The 24,259-nt window shown below is 37.9% G+C and overlaps 1 protein-coding gene across 1 annotated transcript in view; it reads left to right on the top strand.

Moving 5' to 3' along the window:
• Positions 1-24,259, top strand: part of chrna8 (cholinergic receptor, nicotinic, alpha 8) — a 90,533-nt gene that overhangs the window by 42,944 nt on the left and 23,330 nt on the right. Inside the window, exons 3-4 of the mRNA XM_059553213.1 lie at positions 6,251-6,295; positions 16,788-16,897. Of these exons, the coding sequence (XP_059409196.1) occupies positions 6,251-6,295; positions 16,788-16,897 (155 nt within the window). The remainder of the gene's footprint in view (positions 1-6,250; positions 6,296-16,787; positions 16,898-24,259) is intronic.

Here is a 24,259-nt window from a genome sequence, read left to right as displayed (position 1 = left end):
TACTCATCTGTTTCAACAACAACAATAATAATAATAATAATAATAATAATAATAACAATAATAATAAATGTTTTTTGAACAGCAAATCAGAATATTAAAATAATTTCTGAAGATCATGTGACACTGAAGACTGGAGTAATGATGCTGAAAATACAGCTGTGCATCAGAGAAATAAATTACAGTTTAAAATACATTCAAGTAGAAAAAGCAGTTATTTTGAATTGTAAAAATATTTCAAAACTTTACTGTTTTTGCTGTACTTTGGATCAAATAAATGCAGGTTTGGTGAGCAGAAGAGAATTTAAAAAAACATTACACATCTTATGGTTCAAAAACTTTTGACTGGTAGTGTATATATAATACATTTTAAACCCCAGTTTTTATATTAGAATGATGAAAGTTGTTTAAATCACTGATTCAACGACTCACTCATAAACCTACTTCACTTGTTTCATTCCTGGGTGAATCAGCGTTTTTTGAACGATTCTCTTGAATGAAAAATTCATTCATTGACAAATACATTTTTAAGACACTTGTCAATTGACACAAACGGTATTTGAAGCGCAGTACTTTCAAAAGGGGATTTGCTCTATTTTGATCGCTATAATGTAGACATAAATGTTTATATCTGAACTATAAACTTTATCCCAGTATTTCTGTGATAATATAAATGACTGTAAGACAGAAATATTACTGTGTAGTTGAAAAGACCGTTTGTGAAGATGTTTTTTTAACCAAACATGCTAACTGCTCTCTCTGTGTCAGCGGCAGTGCGAACACGGATTTAAATGATCCGGTAAGACTTTTTCAAGGGTTTAACAGACTCGGGGAATCGTTGTCATTTAGAAATGAGATCGAGAGGGTTTCTGAATCAAGATCGCGATCTTTTAACAATTAATCGTGCAGCTCTACATCCCACCAGCCTCACAACCGCAGATCATGTGTAACCACACCAGCCCAGGACCTTCACATCCAGCTTCTTCACCTCCAAGAGACAAGCCACCCAGACAGCTGCTGCAACAATCGGTTTGCATAACCAAAGAATTTCTGCACAAACTGTCAGAAACATTCCAGGGAAGATCATCATGCTTGTTGTCAGGGCCGGAGCTGGGGTCAGTGGGGCCCCGGTGCAGGTTGTACCAGTGGGCCCTGTTTGAAATTGTTTAATTTATATGTTCATTCTATTTATTTATTTGTGCTAATTGCACAATGTTTAAGTTGTTTCATGTTGGGTGTACAGGTACAGAAAACAAATAATTAAATATAAAATAGCACTGCATAGTCTTCACTGTAAAAATTAAATTAACTGTCAAACCAAAATGTATTCAGACAACATTTCTTACATTATCACAGTTTATTTGCTCTAGTTTATAAAATGGTAATAAAATATGATAAGAAATCAGAGTTGAACTGTCAGAACAAATTCATCTTGATAATATCAGATAACTTTGATAGAAAGATATGTAATGGATAACAATCAAACCAAACTTCAGACAACTGTTAGCATAGGCGCCGATTTATGTTTTTCTCCGTGGGTGCTCAAGGGCGCACGCCATTTAAAAAATAAAAAAATAGACTAGGCTATTCAAAAAATTTTGCATTTCAGAACCTTAGGCTAATGGACAGCGGCCGATACAAACAAACACAACAGCGTCACTTCTCAAAAATACAAACAGGATTGGAGATGAAAAGTTTAACTGACACGTAACCGCTAATGCGTTCAGCTTCTTGGGAAATTAATGTTTTGTAAATATTGATTAAAAAACTATTGCGAAAGGACAGCGTTTCCATTAACCGATTGTTGCGACTAAAATAATGAGTTTCTGGGAATGTCTACCTCATTTATGTTTCGAGGTTTCTTTTGATAGTGGCATGGCTTTTCTTTGAGGTTTCGAATCCATTATTCATATAGGCTAAAAAAATATATTTTTTATTTTATGTATTTAACAAAGAACTCGTATTCTGTCCAAAAGTAGGCTACTTTTGTGTCCATTAGTTTTTCCTCTTTTAAACCGTATATAGGCCTATACTTGAGCAGAAAAAATGTTCCCATTTAAACCCTGTTACGAACTTTAAGGAGTCTAGGGAATGTACCGTAACATTTACATATTAACGTACTGCTGGGTATGAAATGAGGTGGAAGAACATGACAGACAAAACTTTGAAAGAGAAAAAATACTGGACGTTTATTCACAAAAAGCCAAAGCCACTAGATCCAGTAAAATAACAATAATAATGTGCGCTATGTACAAGGTGAAAATGTAAACAAACAAACAATAAAATGGGAAAAGAACGAAAGCGGCGCCAAAGGAAAGAACAAAATATAAGAAAACAATCCTTAATCTAAACCTAATCTAACCAAAGCAAAATGTAGAAAATAAACCGAAATCTTCAGTGCAGTTTTTTTATAACAAATCTGTCCATTTTAGTCTGATTAATGATTAGTGATTACGGAAAGCAGTAAATGATTAGATACTCGCACGGCACTGTATAGTGGGGGATGGGATGTTTTCAGAAATGCTGTGATTGGTGGATAGGATATGGAACATGCATGCGACTGGTTATGTCACTGTCACTGACAACAACATAACCAATCACAGTGTAGCAGACGCTTCATAGCGCCAACTGCAATGTTTAATTTTAAATAAATGTAGCCTACTGGCAGTCTGGCACTGGCACACGTGGGTGCTCATTTTCCGTGGGTGCTCGGTATTTTCCGTGGGTGCTCGAGCCCCGGAGCACCCACGGTATCGGCGCCTATGACTGTTAGAATGCCAATATTTACACAACTATCAATACTTTGTTGAACAATTACCAAGAAATGCTTAGTTCTGTATAGTCTGTGGTGTGAAAAGGTTGCATTAGCAAATAAAGAAAAAAAAAACACATAAGCAAACCATGAGGTCAAAGTGTCTGAATAATTTTTGGTCCCATTTTTTTTCTATCAATTTCACTAGTTGTCCACTGTATAAATTTTTTTGGAGGGGACATATAATATGTCACAGTTCGCTTTATTTTGCTATACTCACTTACCTAAATTAATTATAGTGTCCTGCACCTATTAAAACTTTTTTTTATTAATATATGGTGTCTGAATAATTTTTGGTTTGACTGTGCAGTCATTCTTGTTAAATCTACGGAGTAATTCAGTCAAGAGCAGTGAGTGATTTTCTTAATTTAATTTTCTTGGATTAACATTACAGCAGCTAGTAGCTAAATTAGGCGCGGTCACTTTAAGAGACAATGAACGCATCCAATATAATAAACATCCGATTTTTTTATCAACTGTTTACTTTCACTTAAGACATAACCGACAGTTTTTTCTAACATACTTTCCAAGAAGGGCATTTTGACATATTTTGTATGTATTTGTCGGCACAAGAGCAAAAAGAGGCAAATTCTGTGTTCAAGTGTTTTGAGACACCTTTCTCTGCTTGAGCCCTAAATTCCAGAACACCGCGGTGCTGAATTGGGCTTTTTTCACATCCTTTTTTTTGTTTGTTTAAACTGCGATTTGTATTTGTTCGTTCAGGTGCAGGAGGAAGTTCGAGGAGAACTTTGCAAACGAGAGCTCGGTTCAGTGTCGCTGTCTGTGATCCGCGGCTGTGAGACTGTGAGATGCGTGCGCACCGAACACAGCAGCGCGAGTAACCAGTTCAGCTTTTTCGCGTCTTGTGTTTGAATGATTTAAACTCTTTTGAATGTTTAAATTGGAAAGTGGCCAGGCTTAAAAACATATGAAAATGATAAGCTGTCGTGACGACACTGTTCGTCTTTTTAGGTTAGCCTCAGCCAGATGGTTGAGATTGCCGGGGGACCCCACTCATCCGTGGGCCCCTATAATTGTCACCACCTTTCACCCCACTTGCGACGGCCCTGCTTGTTGTCCTCATCAGGGTCTCAACCTGACTGCAGTTCATCGTCGTAACTGACATGAGCGGGCAAATGCTCACATTAGATGGCATCTTGCACTTTGGAGAGGTGTTCTCTTCATGGATGAATCCCGGTTTTCACTCTACAGGGCAGATGGCAGATGCCGTGTATGGCGTCTGGATGAGCGGTTTGCTGATGTCAACGTTGTGGATCAAGTGGCCCATGGTGGCAGTGGGGTTATGGTATGTGTATGTTATGGACAACGAACACAGGTGCATTTTATTGATGGTATTCTGAATGCACAGAGATACCGTGATGAGATCCTGAGGCCCATTGTTGTGCCATTCATCCACGACCATCACCTCATGTTGCAGCATGATAATGCACGGCCCCATGTTGCAAGGATCTGTACACAATTCCTGGAAGCTGAAAACATCACAGTTCTTGCATGGCCAGCATACTCACCGGACATGTCACCCATTGAGCATGTTTGAGATGATCTGGATCGGCGTATATGACAGCGTGTTCCAGTTCCTGCCAATATCCAGCAACTTCACACATAGAAGAAGAGTGGACCAACATTCAGGCCACAATCCACAACCTGATCAACTCTATGGGAAGGAGATATGTTGCACTGCATGAGGCAAAAGGTGGACACAACAGATACAGACTGGTTTTCGGACCCACGAATACATTTAGACAGATTTGTGAACAATATTTGAAAGAAATAGGCCTTTTGTGTAAATAGAAAAAGTCTTAAAGCTTTGATTTCAGCTCATGAAAAATGAGCGCAAAAATAAAAGTGTTGCATTTATAATTTTGTTCTATATAGTATTTAAATTATTTAAAATAAATGTATATATAAATATAAAGAAGATCTGCACACTCTTACGCCACTGAAGTAATGCTGTCTGTGTCAAATAAAGATTTGAACTGAGGAACCAAATAGTAAATGCATTCTGCATTCGCCAAAAGTGACGTCATTGCACATTACAAAGGAAGCTCAGTGACAGAGGAGCTGGAGACAGGAAACAAGGACGGGTTTCTCTTAAGCATGAGTAATCATTGGTGCCTTAAGGAAAGATTTAAATGGCGATTTAAGATCAGCAACAATGAAAACTGTTTTGTCAACTCTAAACTGACCTCTATAATAGCTCCTTTTCAACAGTAATTTACTTTAGAAAGCAGAGTTGAATACTGGCTTTATTCTTTTCAATGTTTACCTAATTGTTTTCTATTCAAATATATTTTAAATGTAATTTACTCCTGTTATGGCAAATATGAATTTTCAGCAGCCATTACTCCAGTCTTCAATGTCACATTATCATTCAGAAATCTTTCTAATATGCATATTATTATTTTTGCACAATAAACATTTGTTGTGCTGTTTTTTTTGTTGTTGTTTTTTTTGTAACAATGTTAAAGTCTGTTTCGTCACTTTTTATCAGTTTAATGCATTCTTGCAAAGTAAAAGTTAATTTTTTTTACTGACCCTACTACCTTTTGAATGGTCTAATGTAAACTACATAATATACTGACATATTAAACATCAATGCCTAACCATGGTGAATGGATTATAAAATTATCCATACACCAGAAATTAATATCATGGTACTTTGATATTTACTGTGGTACTGTATGATCAACATTCTTATACCATGATATTTACATGATACTATATATTAACAAAATATGGCATTACTAGCATGGTAACACAAAGTTTTTTTGTTTTTTTTTTGAGTTAAATAGTTCCTAAATTCTGGAACTCTCTGAAACTGATGGTTTGTTCTTATCAGTCAGTTACTTGAAATGTAGTTACTGAAATATAGCTGAAGCAAGAACATTTAATGGTAAATGGATGGCACTATGGATCATCCCTGGTCCAAACTGAATGAAATGTGAGGAAATGAGAGCCGACACTTCTCTGAATGAAACTAACATCTTTGATCATTCAAAGCTCAATGTTCTAGAACTCACATAAACACACACAGAATCTGACAAAGATCAATGCATGTTGAAGTCAAGCTTTAAAGCCCAAGAGGTTTGCTATGAGATCTGTATTGAAATGGTGATTGTCACTTTGTGAAACTGTTTTAAGTTTAGATTGCTCCTATTCATTTGATGTCATAGCGGGTCTCTGATGGCTTTATCTCAAATGCTCCAAAAGGCAAAGTCTGCAGATGTGTGTGTGAGAAGATAGAGATAGAGAGGTGGTACAAATGGTACACAGACGGCCAAAAAAGAATAAAAGTCTTTGTTCATAGAAAGGGTTAGGATTATAGAAGCAGAAAGGAGATTTGTTCAATTTGAAGTAATCCTTCATTTATGTCCTTATTTGATACTGAATCTCTTTTTTTCTTTCCTTTCTCTGCCCCAGGATGAAAAAAATCAGGTATTAATAACCAACGCCTGGCTACAGCTGGTGAGTTTTTACTTCTGTACTCTTTGTACATGTGCTTTAAGGCAACCAAGTTCACTTGACAGTCATTTTAGTCAAATTTCTAGGCAAAAAAGATTCCTATAATCCTAGGCTAAAATCTGTAGTCTTTAATCACTGTTTTGACATGTTCACCAACAGTTGATTAATGGCTGTTGTGATCAAATTTGACCTCAGATGAAATTCTAGCAGTTTCAAAAGGTTTGCCGCATAGTCCTGCAGTGTGATGTCTGCTACGACGAATGTCAAAACTGTCTTTCGTTTTTCAAGACAAGCCATGCTCATAATTAATGCTAGAGATGTCTTGTCACTGCCATAAACTCCGGTGCTCCTGTCTTCCACTAACAGAATTAACATGATATGTTGCTTTTGCTATGATAAACACTGGTTGTGCTGGTGCTTTTATGTGGGTGGGTGGGTGTTGATTACATTATTCTTCCTAAATATGCCGGTATTGCCGCCATTCATATACTTTTCATGATAGCCAACATTTCAGCTCCACTTGTAATGCAGCTCACTGAGCATGTATGGGTTGTTAATGCAAAACTCCAGAAAAGATTTCTTGTGCGCACCCATTTTTTTGCGTCTTGACTGTCATACAGTCTGACATTAATGGCATCTGAGATCTCACAGTGTGACATGATCGTCATGTTCTTACAGTCTGACAAGCAACAATCGCAAAGGACTATTACAAACCGTACAGTATGCGCCTACCTTAAGTCTTCAAAACCATGCACTCTATATTGTATGACTTATAAACTAATACATTTTGACATTTATACATCATGTGTACCATATGAATGACTTTTCTGATGTACTGTAGCAAACTTTCTCAGTATAGCTCACCTGGTACAACATTCACTTGCAATGTTTGTCATCCTCCTTATGACTGTCTGTCCTCCACTGGAGCCTCCACCTGTCTTGTCTTCCTGCCTTCCTGCCAGCCCTTTGCCATCCCCTGTCACCATCACTTCTCCACTCCTTGTGTCCTCCTCCTAAGCCCCCTCCGTCTCTCCCTTTGTTGTTCTCTGCACCGTGAGGTTGCGCCTTCCAGAGGAGGGTGAACTGTCAGACCTAAGGACCCGTTTTGTTATGTTTCATCCCTCGTGTGCTCTGTGTGACCCAGTTTTCCCTCATGTTTGACTCTGTCATTTAGTTCAATTGTGTGTCATTATCTTCATTTTCTTCAGTGTATATATAGTTGTTCAGTCCTGTGTTCCCTCATCTGATCTACTACATCTCTATGTGTCCATCCTGCCTGTCTGACCTGTGTTTGCCCTTTTGTGTATTATTAAAGATTATGTGAATTGTTCATTGTCTTCTTCGTGCATTTCATTCACCATATCGATGACACATAAATGTTGCTTCTCTGGCTCAAAACATGCTAAAACTGTATTTGACTCTATTTTTTATGGAGAACTCACAGAGTAAATTCTAGTCTAAATTAATTCAATGAAAAAGATGATTGGCTTTTTAACTGAAAGGTGGAACTTCCATTCCTATAGCTGTCATACTGAACATTATGATTTCTCTTCTTCATTTAATACAATAGTGGTCCGTGTCCTCCCCTTATACTTTTACGGCATCATTTTTGAAAGTTTAATAGCAATTTTGCTTGTTTTAAACATGACAGTCCCCGTGTTCCTGTCCTGCTCATTTATGCCACTCAGTGGCATGTCTTCCTCAAATGCTCATTGTTTAGACATCACCCTGAAAAGCCAAAAACAACTACAGAATTATTTGAAATTTGAATAGGTTGTTCCAGTTGCATGGCTTGCAGGTGATGATAACAAAGGTTTCAGTCCTCAGAGCAACAAGATAACAACATTTCAATGGCTTCTAGGTTTAATGTCACACCCCTTGGTCACATAAGGCAGATTTACTACTAAAATAACAGCTTGAAGTGGAGCAGGACCAAGTCTGTGTCTGGGAGCTTGACCTATAATGGGGTCAAGTCATTCTGACTTAACTTCTGGAATGGTGTGTACAAGGCTGCCATTCTCAGTTGCACCTCCTTTAGACTGCATTTTTTGGTGCAGCATATGTGACCCATACTGACAAAATGAATCAGAACACACACTGGCTAATTTCGTTCTACAGGCAAAAAAAAATTAGTTCATCAAGCCCTCATCTAGCAATCCCAATGCTCCAATCCAGCCATGAACTGGTCGAAAGCTGATGACGTAACATGCAGGTAGGCCCGCCCTCACGTGATACTGATTGGTTGATTGATAAGCTTAAATCTGATTGGCTAAAGAGTACGACTGCTCTGTGTTACGAGTGTTATGCTGCCAGGAAAGTCTCAAAAACACACAAACACACATATCTAAGGCGATTCGTACGTGAATGACGATTTGCACATTCAAATGCAAGGATACACTCATACATTTTAAACATTCAAAGGTTTTTGTGCACAGTTGTATATCTACGAATTGTGATTTGCATTTGTGAAATGTATTTTACGAGTATATAATTTTATTTTGCGCATGTGAATTGCTTTTTGTGAATATATTTTTTTTTCACGCACGTGGATATTTTTTTGTGTGTACGTGAATTAGGTTTCATGTATGTAAAATTGTCTACGCATGTGTGAATCATGTTTTTTGCGTGAATTATATTTGAGATTAATCTGCTTCCATACTGCTGAGGTGGTATGGAAGCCCAGGTTTCATTTACAATGGCCTTCAGCTCATCTGCATTGTTTGGTCTTTTGTTTCTCATTTTCCTCTTTACAATACCCCATAGATTCTCTGTGGGGTTCAGGACTGGTGAGTTTGCTGGCAAGTCAAGCACACAAACAACATGGTCATTCAACCAACTTTTGGTGCTTTTGGCAGTGTTGAAAAAAAGCTAGTTGGTAAAAAAGCTACAGTATGAGCTTCTCCACTCTTCCTCCAGACTCTACGACCTTGGTTTCCAAATGAAATACAAAACTTTCTCTCATCTGAAAAGAGGACTTTGGACCACTGGGCAACAGTCCAGTTCTTCTTCTCCTTAGACTTTGGACTTTTGTGCTTTGAATTTATTTAATATACGAGTTTCACAATTTGAGCTGAATTACTGAAATAAATGAACTTTTCCACAACATTCTAATTTATTGAGATGCACCTGTAAGTTGTAATCTGCTATTATTACCACAACAAGTTATCTCTAAACGATTTTACTTATAAAATTTTTGTTGTTGTTGGTAGAATGGTGAAGTTGAAGTGTAGAATGATGGCATGATCTTAAATAAAGTTCATCAAATTGTTCTTGAAAGGCTTTTCCACGAGTTCACTTATAGAAATAAATAGCACAAATTTATTATACTTATTTTATTAAATAATGCATTTATCATTAAAAAAATAAATATATTTGATTTTCTTTTTATTTGTAAATTTAATATAAACAAATTATTTTAAAGTATAAAATGAAAATATCAACACAGATCATTCAAATATACTAATACAAATTTGGACCAACAATTATGTTCTCAACTTATCTTTTATTTGTTCTAAAATCTGTTGCTTAGAAAACATGAAACTGCATGTGACTAAGTGGATCTGTTGTTTTCTTCCTATGCTTTTATTAGACATGGAGTAGAAACAGTATGTTCTACTGTAAGTACGTGTTGCAGTACATATATGAAATATGTGCAGCACACATTCCCTGATCCTTGCTAGTGTGTCCGGAGAGAGAGACATCGCCTCAGGGAATACGCTCACTAAAGCACACTGGGACATCTGAGCCACAGAGACACACACAGAGAAAGATGTGTGGAACAGAAACTCCTCTTTCCTCCTGAATGATCTGATGTGATCTGTGAGGATGAAACAAACATGATTTTCCTCCTGTTGTTTTAACTCAATTAACTGTGCATCATTGAACACACACACACAAGTAATCAGAAATAGTTGAAAGGTTGTATTATAATGACAGCAATCTGTAATATATGAGATAAACAGGGACAAATGTAATAAAGTATAAATGTTTTTTAGCCTACATAATTTTTTTTGTGTGTGTGTGGAAATTCCAAGCGTTACGGAGATAGTTCATCCAAATCATCAGAACTGTGGCAATGTCTCCAAGATGCTTCAAGAGACCTACCTACAAAGCTACAGTACTGTTAAAAGTTTTAGGCACTTGTGTAAAAATGCTGTAAAATGCTGTCAATAATAATGTCATAAATATATATATTTTTTATCAGTAAACTTCTATTAACTAAATTAAATCAACATTTCGTGTGACCATGCTTTGCATTTAAAACAGCTTTTGCCCTAGGTGCATTATCGCATAATTTTTCAAGTAGTTTTGCAGGTAGGTCTCTTGAAGCATCTTGGAGACATTGCCACAGTTCTTCTGAATTTAGTCCATCTCTTTTTGTTCTGTTTCTTCATGTTATTCCTGACAGACTGGATGATTGTGAGATCAGGGGCCTGTACCATGATGGTAGCTGAACAAATTCAGAGTTACAGGATTAGTTTTGAGTTGACAAATCCAAACCTCTCCAATCCAGCTTTGTTAGTGTATGATGCTGATCATCAACTTTCTTTGTCAACTCAGGCTTTGATCCTGAGTTTGTGGAGTGCGTGCACATGAATGTGTGACATCACTGGCAAACAGCCAATCACAAACCTTGCTACACAAAACAAGTTTGATTTACTTCTCACGAGAGACCCAGCGAGATTCAAAAGTAAAGGTTAAATGTTTTGCCTAAGGTTAAGAGATTGAAGAATATGACAAATTTAAAAGTCATATAAAAATAAAGGAGGACAAATAAAATAAATAATCTTGCTCTTTCAGTGCAGTGACAAGTGAAACTTTTTAAATTAGTTTATACATTTAAAAATATATAGAGACTCGAACATGTAAGGTCAGATTTTTTTTAAAATAGTGCAATCTTTTGATACTACAGCTTTTTTATATTACATGATCTGTATACATTAATATTTATTTAAAATAAATGATTTAAAATAACTGTTAAACTAAAATTGCTTGTGTGTAAAAGATAAATAATAATAATGATAATATGAATCACAATAATTATATAAATCATAAAATGACATTAAAGCCAGACTTCTAAAAAAAAAAAAAAAAAATTTTTTTTTTTTTTTTACATTTTAATTTGGAGCAAGATAAACTGGGGGAGTGACTTTGTGTCAGACATGTGTCACTTCTCTCACATCTGATTGGTCCAAATTCAGTTTGAGATTTCTAACCCAGAACATAACCTGCCCCGGAGCAGGTTAGCCGTGGAGTGTAAGTTACTATGGCAATGAATGCTGCTAAAAGCCAAGGCACTTACGTGGTACCTAAAACCCAGGATTGGTGCAAACTAACCTGAAATTTACCTGGCTAGCCAGCTAATCCAGCTTCATGGTACAGGCCCCAGATCTTTGTGTGGAGCACTGGCTGTTGTCAGACACCTTGTGCAAACAAAAATCTCTGGATTAATATGATTAATGACAAAATGAATTTCTGGAAAGTAAACTGTCTCAGGTTACGTATGTAACCATAGTTCCCTGAGTAGGTAATAGGGAACGAGACACTGCGTCCTCTAGGGGGCGCTTTGGGGAACACCTCGTCGTGACCTGTGTCTGAAGCATACATTGAAAAAACACCAACTTGTTGGCCGGCGACAGCCTCCGACGTCACTACCGGCGCGACTATAAATCAGCACCGGGAGAGCACGTCATTATCTTCTTCGTCTGAAGCTTGCGTCCGAAGCATGGCAGGGAGCTAGAGGACGCAGTGTCTCGTTCCCTACTCAGGGAACTATGGTTACATACGTAACCTGAGACAGTTTCCTTTCGAGGGAACTTCGAACTGCGTCCTCTAGGGGGCGCTTTTGGGAACAGTATACCCACGCCGCCATGCTGAGGGGAGTGCAGGCCAGAATCATGGCGAGCACTAAGTACCAACTCTACCATTTCCATGGGAGTTGCCCATGGGACGTTTAGACGGCTGTCTGTGACAGTACCCCTTACGGCCAAAAGGCCTAAGCTATATACCCAACTTAATTGTTAGGGCCTCGGACCAGGGTAGAGCTGAAGGCTTGGAATCAGGAAAGATTCCTTTAAAGGGATACGGCTAAGAACCTAGCATTTGTACCAAGTCTTGTCTGTCACACAGGGGCTGCCGCTAGCTTATGCATAAGCTTGCTGAGAGAGCTGTCTCAACAGTTCTCTAGTAGCAAAACACCTGTTTAGATAGGTATCCGAGGATACATAGGTGGAGTGGCGCCCAAGATGAACGGGGCTTTTACCAACTCAAGAAAGGGCATGAAGCAACCGCGCGAAGCCCTCACCATATAGGATTTTAGAAAAGAACACAGAATACTAGCGTGTGAACTTACCACAGTGTGGATTTCAGAAAGTGTGCAAAGACTTCACGTGCACACTTACCATAGCATGGATTTTCAAATACTGTTCTAATGAGGGGCTCTCGTGGCTCTCCGATAGAGCAGCTCATAGATGGAATAGTGTATCTCAAAACAGGATGATTGAGAGTCATCAACTCGATCTATGGAAACAATACTGGAGCGCTCTGGGAAAAAAACAGAGAACTCAGTCTCATACGAGAGGAGAACTCCGGGCTCAGAGTAGCGCGCTCATAGGCGACCCTTTTTTGGAAAAAGGGGAGCGCTGCTAAATTATCACAAGAATCACCCAAATAGCCCCTACTGTTGAGGGAAGCGATGCTTGAGGTGTATAAACAAATACACACTGGCTGAATGGAGCCCAAGGAACCAAGGTCTAATCATCTCAAGAAAGGGAAAGAAGCGGAGCGTGTAACCCTTATCGTACAAGATTTCAGAAAGTTTGCAGAGTCTTGCGTGCAAACTTACCACTTGTGGATTTTTAGAAAGTGCGCAAAGTATTCACGTGCACACTGACCACCATGTGGTTTTGAGAAAGTACACAAAGCTTAGCGTGTGTACTTAAAGGTTCCTAAGCATCGCAGAGGTGCTGAATCTCACGGGAGAGGCAAGCTCAATTTTACAAACCTCGGGCGAGGGGAGCATCACCTGAGGCAGCATATACAAGAAGACTTCTGTAACTGCCACCTTTACTTCCCGGTAGATGCGACAGCACCCCTAAGCGGCCAGGAGTGCGCCCTCGGGGTGACCTGGCCGGACATCCATGAAATTCCCTGCAGTGCTGTGCCAGGCCTGATAATCAAGGAGGCTCCCTCAGAAACCTGTGATCTCAGATGCCTAATGCCGGAACATGAAGCCGGATGGCTGCTGCTGGTGAATGTTTAGTAAACACTGTAACTGAGCACTGCAAAGGAAACTCACAGAGTTTATTAGTAGACATGTAACCACCAGCAATTAAATACACATAAGTATATACAGAGAAGGTTACATTTACTCACCCACACTCCTGCGCCGGAGCCCCGCTCAAGGGGCGCCTCCTTTTAGTCTGGACCATCAGTCAGGTGGTTGCTATGAACATAGAACCATAAAAACATTATAGGTCCAGCATAGGAGACTGTTATGCGAGAGGTTTCCACCTAACCTCGATCAGGTGGAGAGCTGGTGGTTACAGGGGAATTAACGCAATTAAGTCGATTAACGCAAGCGTTATGAGGCTATTTTCTCCTGATAACCTCTTAGACTCCAGAGGGTTTAAAATCCCCAAAGGTATCGGTAACCTCGGTATCACTCCGATTCAGATGAGAACGCTGCCTCGTCTAGATCATACCACTTAGGTTCTGCTTACCTCCTCGTGACCCACGATTCCTCTAACCCCTGCCCGCAGGTGGGGGAGGAGCGCGAGTTGCGACACTAGCCTTCTGTGCCCATCTTTGATCCTCAGATCGAGACAGGCCAGGACCCCTATGTTGTTCGGGCTCAGACCTGGACCTTCGTGGAATGAAGGATCTGAAAGCAGCAGAGCGCGCCTTCGTCTCCCTGAACTTCTCAAATCGCCGTCTCAACGGAAATACCGAAAAGTTCAGAAGGCGAAACCTGAGCATCGAGCAGAAAGCATTTTCTTTCCTCCCAATGTCTGCCATGTTCATCCACAGATGTCTCTCCTCTGCCACCATGGCCGCCATAGTCCTGCCCATGGCGGAGGTGGCCTGCTTGGTAGCATGGAGAGAGATCCGTGGTGCGGCGCAGCTCAGCTACCTGATCAGAAAAAGGCCCCTGCCTCTATCCAGGTCTCTTAGCAGATCAGTCTGATATGCTTGAAGCACCAGCATTGTGTGTAATAAAGCCACAGCCTGACCTGCTACTGCGTATGCCTTGCCATTTAAGCGAGATGATTTTCTGAAGGGGCTTAGATGGCAAGGAGGGAGATTGCGAGAGGATGTTTCCCCAGCAGAAAGAAAAAAATTTCACAGATAAAAATTATTCATAAATTATTTATAAAATGTTTAGCTCTTTGTACAGGGGGCATTACCTCCTAGCCGCTTTCGCGCATCACCTTGATGTCGGCAAATTACTTTCATGCCGAAATCGATGGATGCGAGAAGAAAACGGCATCTTTCATTTCTTTTTAATCTCTGTATGGAGATCATGCACAAATGAAAGGCTCACCTGAGCTGGAGGGCTATGGTTCAAAAGGTAATTTTCGCTCAATAACCTCCAACAGCTCTACATACGCAGGACAGGAGAATTGAGAAGGCTCAGCTTCTTCACCATCTTCAAAAATCTCCTGCTTTTCCTGGGTAAAAACCCAGCAGAGCACTAACCTCAGTATCAGAAAGTGTTAAAGATATAACATCATCCTCCCGAGGCTCTCTCTCTTCCGCCGCCCCCTTTTTTTTTTACGAGCGTGAAAGGGAAAGTCCCTCTTTAAACCATTCAGACAGATCCACCTGTATTCTCACGAGCTCATTTTCTTCCATGCCTCAACGCGGACAGATCCTGAACCGCGGGAAGCAGATGGCTGCCTTTTTTTTTTTCTTCCATAAGAGAGACGAACGAGACCGGAGCTTTTTCCATTGAAAAAACACTCAAAATGCATGCAGATTGCCTCCTCAAAGACATCGCGTGCATGCTCTTCACCCAAACAAATGACGCAAATGATCGCGTGTGTCATCGGGTGTCAAATAACGCCGACACGGATGCACACATCGTCTAAACGCTTGCTAGTTGTCGCCATGATAAACAGAGAAAGATCGCCCTTACCGGTTCTTTCAGATGCACGCTTCAAACAAAACAGTCAGTGAAGATGAAGAAGATAATGACATGCTTTCCCGGTGCTGATTTATAGTCGCACCGGTAGTGACGTCGGAGGCTGTCGCCGGCCAACAAGTTGGTGTTTTTTCAATGTATACTTCAGACAATGTATGTTCCCCAAAGCGCCCCCTAGAGGACGCAGTTCGAAGTTCCCTCGAAAGGGAACTGATATTTCCTACTGACACAGTACAGCAAATATATAAATAACATATTTAAAACCATTTTTTTTATCTGAATAAAAACTGTAGTATTCAAATAATTTTGGCCACCACTGTATATGAATAAATAAAAACCCAGATCAAAATCTGTTCATCGCATTAACCATTCATGTCTCTTCGGAAGACTTGGATTAAACTGCTAGATTTATATGAATTTTCATTTTTGGGTAAACCCTTTATTAGTTACTCAGTATTTTTGTAAAAGTATATTTAAACGTGAATTTTTTTTTAAGTACGTATCCGCACACAATGTTTTAATATTTCAATAAATAGGGAATGGGGCTTGAGGAAGCTTCATGGCCAAGCTTAAACTCTGAATTAACTATTTGTACATTTTCAATTATTATTTTTAATTATTTTCAAAAATTAACTATCAACAAACAACCCACATTTGCCAACATAAAACTGCAGCACTGCAATGCTACTGTACTGGAATAAATTTGCTGAGTATCAAACAATGGAAATATTTGTTCTAATTATCAATGCAGCATGTCTGATTTCAGAATGCTATGTCTTGTTTGCCTCAGATGGCATCTCTAAATTCATTTAATGGAGTACTAGTGTGCTTTCTATTGCTTATAAGAAAGACTGCTTGTGTGCTGTTTTAAAAAGGTTTTAAAAATAATATATTACGCTAAATCCACTGTGGCACTGCATATTATCCTGCCCTTTAATACAGTGGGGAGGCAACTTTAGGCTAGAGAAAATATAGCCACGGGCTGTCTACACCTCTGAAAAGGGATCAGGTGGAGTTCATGCACAAAGAAGTGAGATGTCAACACACATTACTCATACTAAAAAGCTTTCAACTTCAACTTTATTTAACTTTAATTATTGGCATTTATGCGATTTTTAGGGACTGTTTTGGCACATTGTGATTGAACATGCATATGCCTTTGCTCTGTGTTTTATGTGTATTTATGTTCTCTTCTTATTTCCCAGTGCTAAATGTACACATGTGTACCCTGGGCAGACCACAGCTGTGTGATTGTATTATTGTGTTTTCTGTGTGTTTTTGTCCAATATGTTTGTGTCTTAACAGTCAAGCCTTTTAATGGTGTTGAATCTGATGTGTGTTTTGTGTATTCAGGGATGGACGGATGTCTATCTGAGCTGGAACCCTGATAACTATCCTGGTGTTCAGACCCTGCGTTTCCCATCCAATCAGATCTGGACACCAGATATTCTGCTGTATAACAGGTAATGGACACATTGTCACATTAATATAATTTTTTTTGCTTGGAGCCCACTATATTGTGTTTTCCTGCCTATTAAACTTTTATTTTTTTCAATAAAGCAATAAGCCACAGGAGGCTGTTCATACAATACAACACATACAACATAATCCAGTGGCTTATTGCTTTTCTAAGACAGCAGCAATAGCAATACAAAAAAGTATCTTCAGTGATAAAAAAAGTGGTTACATTTCAGTTTAGGGTGTGTAATTCTAGATTTTTGTATGTAGTAATATCAATTAACAATGTGTGCTTACTATAGGGTTGGGATGAGAGAATGCTTTAGGGTTAGTTGCTTGTGATTATACATCATTTACTATGTATAGCAAGTACCTGTAACAAGTGAAATGAGGACACTGTAAAATACAGTTTTACAGATTAATCTTAGGGCAAGATAAACAATCCGTTGGTTGTCAAGAAACAAAGCAAAAATTATACATGAATATAGGATTCAACTGATGTGATCATGGTTTATATAAACAAGTGTGGTTACACTTTATTTTAAAGTGTCCATGTTACAGTGTAAATATTCAATTAAGTACTTAGTAATATTAACAGTGTGTACCTACTATAAGGGTATGGTTAGGATTAGAGTTTGGTTTAGGGTAAATTGCTTGTAATTATTTCAATTTACTGTTATTACTATAGTAAGTGCATTGAACGTGTAATGAGGACACTTGGCATTTGGGGGAAAAGGTTTGGATCAGGAATATTTATAAGTTTACACACAAACATTAGAACAGGTGGTGTATTAAGTAGTTAATTCATAGTTATTACACAACTGGCCTGCCAGCAATAATATCTGGCCCAAGCCCGCATCCAGATTATTTTGATAGCGGCTGGTTCTGAAATAGATCTTTCATGACAGGAACAGTTACTCACAATCAGAGTATGTGAGATGAGTGGAGTGAGAGCGGTGTGATTTTGGCCCAATCCCAATTCTACCCCTTAGCCCTTCCCCTTTGCCCTACCCCTCCACTTCGCGCGTTCACGTGAAGGGGTAGGGGTGTCTCGATTCTCTTTTGGTTGGAGGGGTAAGGGGAAGGGCCAGATAGTCCTTCAAACGAAGATTTTTCGGGACCACACTTCAGACGAAGGGGTATGAATTATCTCGGCAAATTGGCTGCTACAGCGAACAAAAAGACACATAATGTAAGCTTTTTTGGCATAAATAAAGATTTTAACGAAAAGTGATAATTTGTTTTATGTTCCATTCAATTGTGAGTTCATATTAATGGTCATGTTACTCAAAGAAATTTTTGCAAAAAATCGCTAATATTTGCTAATGTCATATCATTACAGACTGCATGATAGTCCCACCTGATGTCTGATCAGGGCGATAACTGCTGTAGACATTGATGGGGGCTAATCCCCCCAATAATTAGAAATCGCTAAACCATTTTCTCAAATATTGCCTATTCGAGAGAGAAAGAGAGAGAGAAAGAGAAATGGAAGTAGCATGTATTCGCGTCTGTGCGTTTATGTTTTTAGAGTGAGTTTACTTAAAAACAGCGATTGTATACTCTCTTCGCTGGAAAATATAATGTAGCGATTCAGTTTTTAAACTGTATTTGATAAAAGTCGTGGGGCAGCTTTGACAAGTTTATTTTCTCCTGGATGTGTGAGCTGCGCGATTTCTGATATGTGTGTGTGTCAGTAAGCAGCTCATTAATACAGAACGATAATTAAAGGCTCTAATGCACACCAGCACACCAGTATATGTGTGTATTGTAAGAGCTAGACGACAAATGATGACGTGTGACGGCATAGTAGTGGTGTCCCAATCCTTAGGGGAATATTTTCTCCACTACCCCTTGACACTCTGTTTCAAGGGACAAGGGGAAGGGGTAGGCGGAGGGGTAGGGGAAGGGGAAGGGGTATAAAATAGAATTGGGATTGGGCCTTTGACTGGAGCGAGGAGCAGATTTTTTTTTCTAACAACTAGCTTGTCATGTTGTAGGAAAAAAAGTTTGCACACTATTGTTCCAATAAGCCACTTTTAAACTTTCCTGTTATTTTATTTATTGTATTTTTTATTTTTGATATTTCAAACATACTGTGCAGAGCTGGAGCATAGTGATTATTAAATGCTCGCATTGTAAATTGTATGGGTTTGGCTTCCGGTCTCATCTGTGTCAACTCCGTCCAGCTATTTTTAGCTGAACAAAACAGTTCATTTTGCTGCATGATATTGAAAGTTGTTTTTTTTATCATATTATTTTAATGTATTATCTTAATTGTGAACACACTGGTTTGAAGTGCAAAGTTTTACCGTTTATTGCACATTGTAATTCTCTTATTTGCCTATAGTGGCTAAAAAACCAGAAGTCTCACCTATAGGCTTACGTCCATGTTGAAGAAAAAGGTGGATATGACTTTCTTTCTTACCAAGAATTTAAAGGGACAGTTCACCCAGAAAGGAAAATTATGTCATTAATTATGTTATTAATGTTTTTTATTAATGTTATTAACATTAATAATGTTGGTGGACGGTGACCTGGAGGAAAATAATTATTGAATGAAGTCTTTTAAATTACACTTATGGGTTTGGAATGACATGAGGGTGAGTAATTACTGACAGAATTTTCATTTTTGGGTGAACTATCTTCTTAAATGTTATATGAGAAAGAGCATGAACATTCTTTACTGCATATATTTTTTTTTGGTCCACTGAAGTCAGAAAGTTCTTTATTTTTGCAGTGACATGAAGGTAAGTAAATGACAAATTTCATTTTTGGGTGAATTCTGTCTTTAAGCAAGGTTAAAGTTTGGATGGGCTTTCAAAGCCTTTTGTCAAAACTCAGTAGATTTGATTCACCATCTTTTCCATCTGAATGGAAGTCTGAACTGATTTGTGATGCCGTTTTATAATATCTTACTTCAATCTAGTTGCTCTTACCACAGAATTGAAAGCTCAGGCAAGTAAGTCAAGTAGTGAAACATCCGTTTACAAATCACAAGGCATTAATTAACTTTTTTTTTTTTTTTTTTTTACATTTTCCTTCAAATTACTACAAATCCACCTGTCAACAACAGTTAAACCATTAAAACATTTACACTGAGAAAGACTTGATCATAATATTGAATTATGAATTTAATTACAGAAAGTCAGAGAGTTATAATAATTTTTAAGAAGAGATAACTTAGAGATAAAATAGCAAGGCATAAAATCTTTATTTTTCTCAGACAGAGGGAGACTAAGTATGTGTTCCTTAAATCTTAAACCGTATAATAAATGATAGTCAATCAAAATTTGTGTCAAGGATCATTCTGAATCAGTGCTACTTTTAGTGCTACTTTCAATGTGTTTAACCACTTAGGAATAGTCAGTGTCTGGTCTAGATTTTTAACCGGTTTAATCTCCAGAAGAGTTGATATATCATTTCATCATTGTGCCCTGTCATTGTCCAATTAATTATGTGCAATATCCAACACACTATTTATATTTATTTAACATATCCTACCTCTTATTTTATATAATATATTAATATTATATAATATATAATATATTTTTACTCACATTTATTTTATTTGTCTGTCACCAATAAATAACTCTTGTGTGTAAACATACATCTGATTCTGAGTCTTCAACCTTAACAATGTAAAGTATTCTGATCCTCTTCATTTAGCTGCATTGCTTTTAGTTTGATCATATCGCATCTTTAATCCAGTGTATGTGGATTCTTTCTAATATGTTCCACACCATTTACTACTGGGGTGGTGTTGGCGCAGTGGATAAGACACATGCCTTTGGTGTGAGAGACCTGGGTTCAAATCCACTGTGAGACACCAATGTGTCCCTGAGCAAGACACTTAACCCCTAGTTGCTTCAGAGGTGTGCGACCTCTGACATATATAGCAATTGTAAGTCGCTTTGGAGAAAAGCATCAGCTAAATGAATAAATGTAAATGTAAAATGTAATGTACGATCGGAAGATGTCCAGATCATATTATAGAGGTGATTAGAACAAAGTTTACAGCAAACATCCACCTTAAGTTGAATACCACTAGAAAAAGAAAATAGAAAGGAGAAGAATACAGACAGAGAAGTTAGTGAGGTGAGAAGAGAATTACACACATCATTAAGCTGCTTACCCATAGATAAACTCCTGATGATGGCAATGTCACTGTTCTGAAAAGAATAAAAGAAAGAGTTCAAGAGAGACAACGTAAGTGAAATAATACAGAAAAACTCTACAATTTCAAACCCTTTCATTCTGTATGTCTGTATGTCAAGAAATGGTATGCAGTGTCAGTGGTTGGATGAAAGTTTGTGTTTCTTTAAGAGATTCATTTCAAGAGAGGACTGTACAAAAAAATGCGGAGAAATATCAGGGGTAGGTGCAATCCATTTTAAGTGTCTTTTCCTGTTCTGATGCAAACATCCATGCTGTAATCAGTGATAACATATTGTGGAAATGAGGGTGTTGTCATATTTGCTTCTTGTTTTTTTATTTTTTAGAAAATATTTTTCCCAAGAAATTTGAATTATTTACAAGAGCTGGTCAAGAGCTAGTGTTTTCTGACATACATGTTATAGTAGTCTGGTATCATACAGAACAGACGATGAAATGTGTGCAGATATATATATATACTACATACTGTAGTAGTAGTTATATTAGTTTTTCTCCATCACTTTGACTCAATTATCAATTTAGTTTCAAATTAGTTGATTTTCACTGAAAATTGTCAAACTCATCACAACTTCTAAACTTTCTTTAATCATGTGAGCCATTGTATGCAAAATTATCCATTCAGTTATCAAAATCTATCAGAGATATGTGTATGTTCCATAAATATCTAACATGGAATGGTTGTTTTGTCTACTAGCTTCCTATAGGGTTGCAAATGGGTGGATGTTTTATAGAAGTTTTGTAAACTTTCCAGGATTTTTTGGAAATTTTAGAAAAATGTTGTACATTTTCAAAACCTTTTGGAAAGTTCTCATTAAATTTGCTGGACATGATCTGCCTCCTTGCAACCCTACTTGCCATTGTAATGAAATAGGAATCACATCAATTAACAAATTTGGAAGCAAAGGCTATATATAGAGTTTGCCAAGCACAAGCACTACCATGTCACAACTCTAAATAGCAGCAGCTACAGCAGGTGCATCTCAATAAATTAGAATGTAGTGAAAAAGTTCATTTATTTCAGTAATTCAACTCAAATTGTCTGACAGTTGTCCAAAACAAAATAATTGTCAAAACCCTTCACCATGAGGGTAAGCCACAAACATTAATTGCCAAGCTGGCTGTTCACAGAGTGCTGTATCCAGTTGTCATATTCCTCTTGTTAACCCATTTCTGAACCACAGGAGTAAAAGAACTGGACTGTTGCCCAGTGGTCCAAAGTCCTCTTTTCAGATGAGAGCAAGTTTTGTATTTCATTCGGAAACCCATGCCCTAGAGTCTGGAAGAAGGGCGGAGAATCTCATAGCCCAAGTTGCCTGAAGTCCAGTGTTAAGTTTCCACAGTCTGTGATGATTTGGGGTGCAATGTTATCTGACCAAAGACACTGCACCCGTTTACTTAGAAATTTTGGAGCACTTCATGTTTCCTTCTGTTGACCAGCTTTTTGTAGATGCTGATTTCATTTTCCAGCAGGATTTGACACCTGCCCACATTGCCAAAAGCACCAAAAGTTGGTTAAATGACCATGTTGTTTGTGTGCTTGACTGGCCAGCAAACTCACCAGACCTGAACCCCACAGAGAATCTATGAGGTATTATCAAGAGGAAAATAAGAAACAAGAGACCAAACAATGCAGATGAGCTGAAGGCCACAGTCAAAGAAACCCCGTGGCACCTCAGCAGTGCCACAAACTGATCACCTCCATGCCATGCCGAATTGAGGCAGTAATTAAACCAAAAGGAGCCCCTACCAAGTATTGAGTAAATGTACAGTAAATGAACATACTTTCCAGAAGGCCAACAATTCACTAAAAAAATTGTATTGGTCTTATGAAGTATTCTAATTTGTTGAGATTGTGAATTGGTGGGGTTTTGTTAAATGTGAGCCAAAATCTTTACAGTTAAAAGAACCAAAGCCTTAAACTACTCCAGTCTGTGTGCATTGAATTGATTAAATACAGGAGTTTCACAATTTGAGTTGAATTACTGAAATAAATTAACTTATCCATAACATTCTAATTTATTGAGATGCACATGTAAATACATTAAAACTTGTACAATACCTTTATCTCTAGAAATGTTACATGTAAACTTATAACAGTTGCCCTTAGAATTTTAAGAAAAATTGCCAAAGCAATTGAGAAAACCTGTAATGTATTGTGCAAAGCAGTATGTGCTGTACTAGCATTGTAAATCCCAACATAAACACTCTCTCACATCACAATTATCTGTAATATAAAACATGCTGTGTGTTTGCCATGTTTGTGTATGCTGGGAGAGGATAGATGTACTGTAGTGTTATGTATTATTTAGACAGAGCTGCTCAGAGGTCAGATTCACTTTCCTTACCACCACCCTCTTTTTATATAATGGACTGCACTGATTACAAGACTTCCATCCCCCCATTTCTTTCTTCATCATAGTCTTTTGTGTGCATTCTGCAGAAATGCATGATTACAAATATTTGCCTCAAATTCCAGTGATAAAGATGCTCAGATGTATTTCCCTTCAGTTCATCCTAATGTTTCTTTAGCATCATTTCAATTGCTAATGTGTAATTTCATTAGCAGATCTTTAAACCAGGATGTTTTTATCACATCACAGAATTCTGTGCTCTTGGTGTTGTCTTAATAAGAGTATTTCTCCAGGTTTACATTATCTGGATTCAGTACAATGATTAAAATGAGCTTTTCATTTTGTAGCAGAACTACAACTAGCAACATATTGTGTGCCAGATTTTGTGTGCAACACTCGTTTATAGAGCAGATTGCAGCTGGATGATTTTATTAGTTTTTTTTATTACACAAATTACTGGGCCTGAAAAACAATGTAGTAAAACATTTGGTGAGTTACTAAAACTATTTCACTAGTTTGCATCCTTAAAAGTGTAAAAAAAAAAACTGATAAGGATAAACAAATCTGGCTGGAAGAATATGCCAGATGATTTGAAAAATAATAAAATAAACTGCGACATATGTATGTGCGATGTGTTTGAAAGGGTTCAAATCATTTAGAATTTTGCAGATTTCCTATCACAAATCACTGATGGTACAACATTGAGACAACTGATGAACATATTGTGTGGTCCGACTGGACTAACAAGTTGAATGGAAAGATTACTAGGTCCTCTTGTTTATTTTCAGTCATTCATATATGAAGGAAAATTCAAATGCTTATTTTTGACTCTGACATCCT

This window comes from Carassius carassius, chromosome 7, assembly GCF_963082965.1.
Source record: "Carassius carassius chromosome 7, fCarCar2.1, whole genome shotgun sequence".
NCBI classification, from domain to species: Eukaryota; Metazoa; Chordata; class Actinopteri; order Cypriniformes; family Cyprinidae; genus Carassius; species Carassius carassius.
The sequence above is the reverse complement of the archived record's forward strand: the minus strand, read 5'-3'. Positions and strand labels throughout refer to the sequence as shown.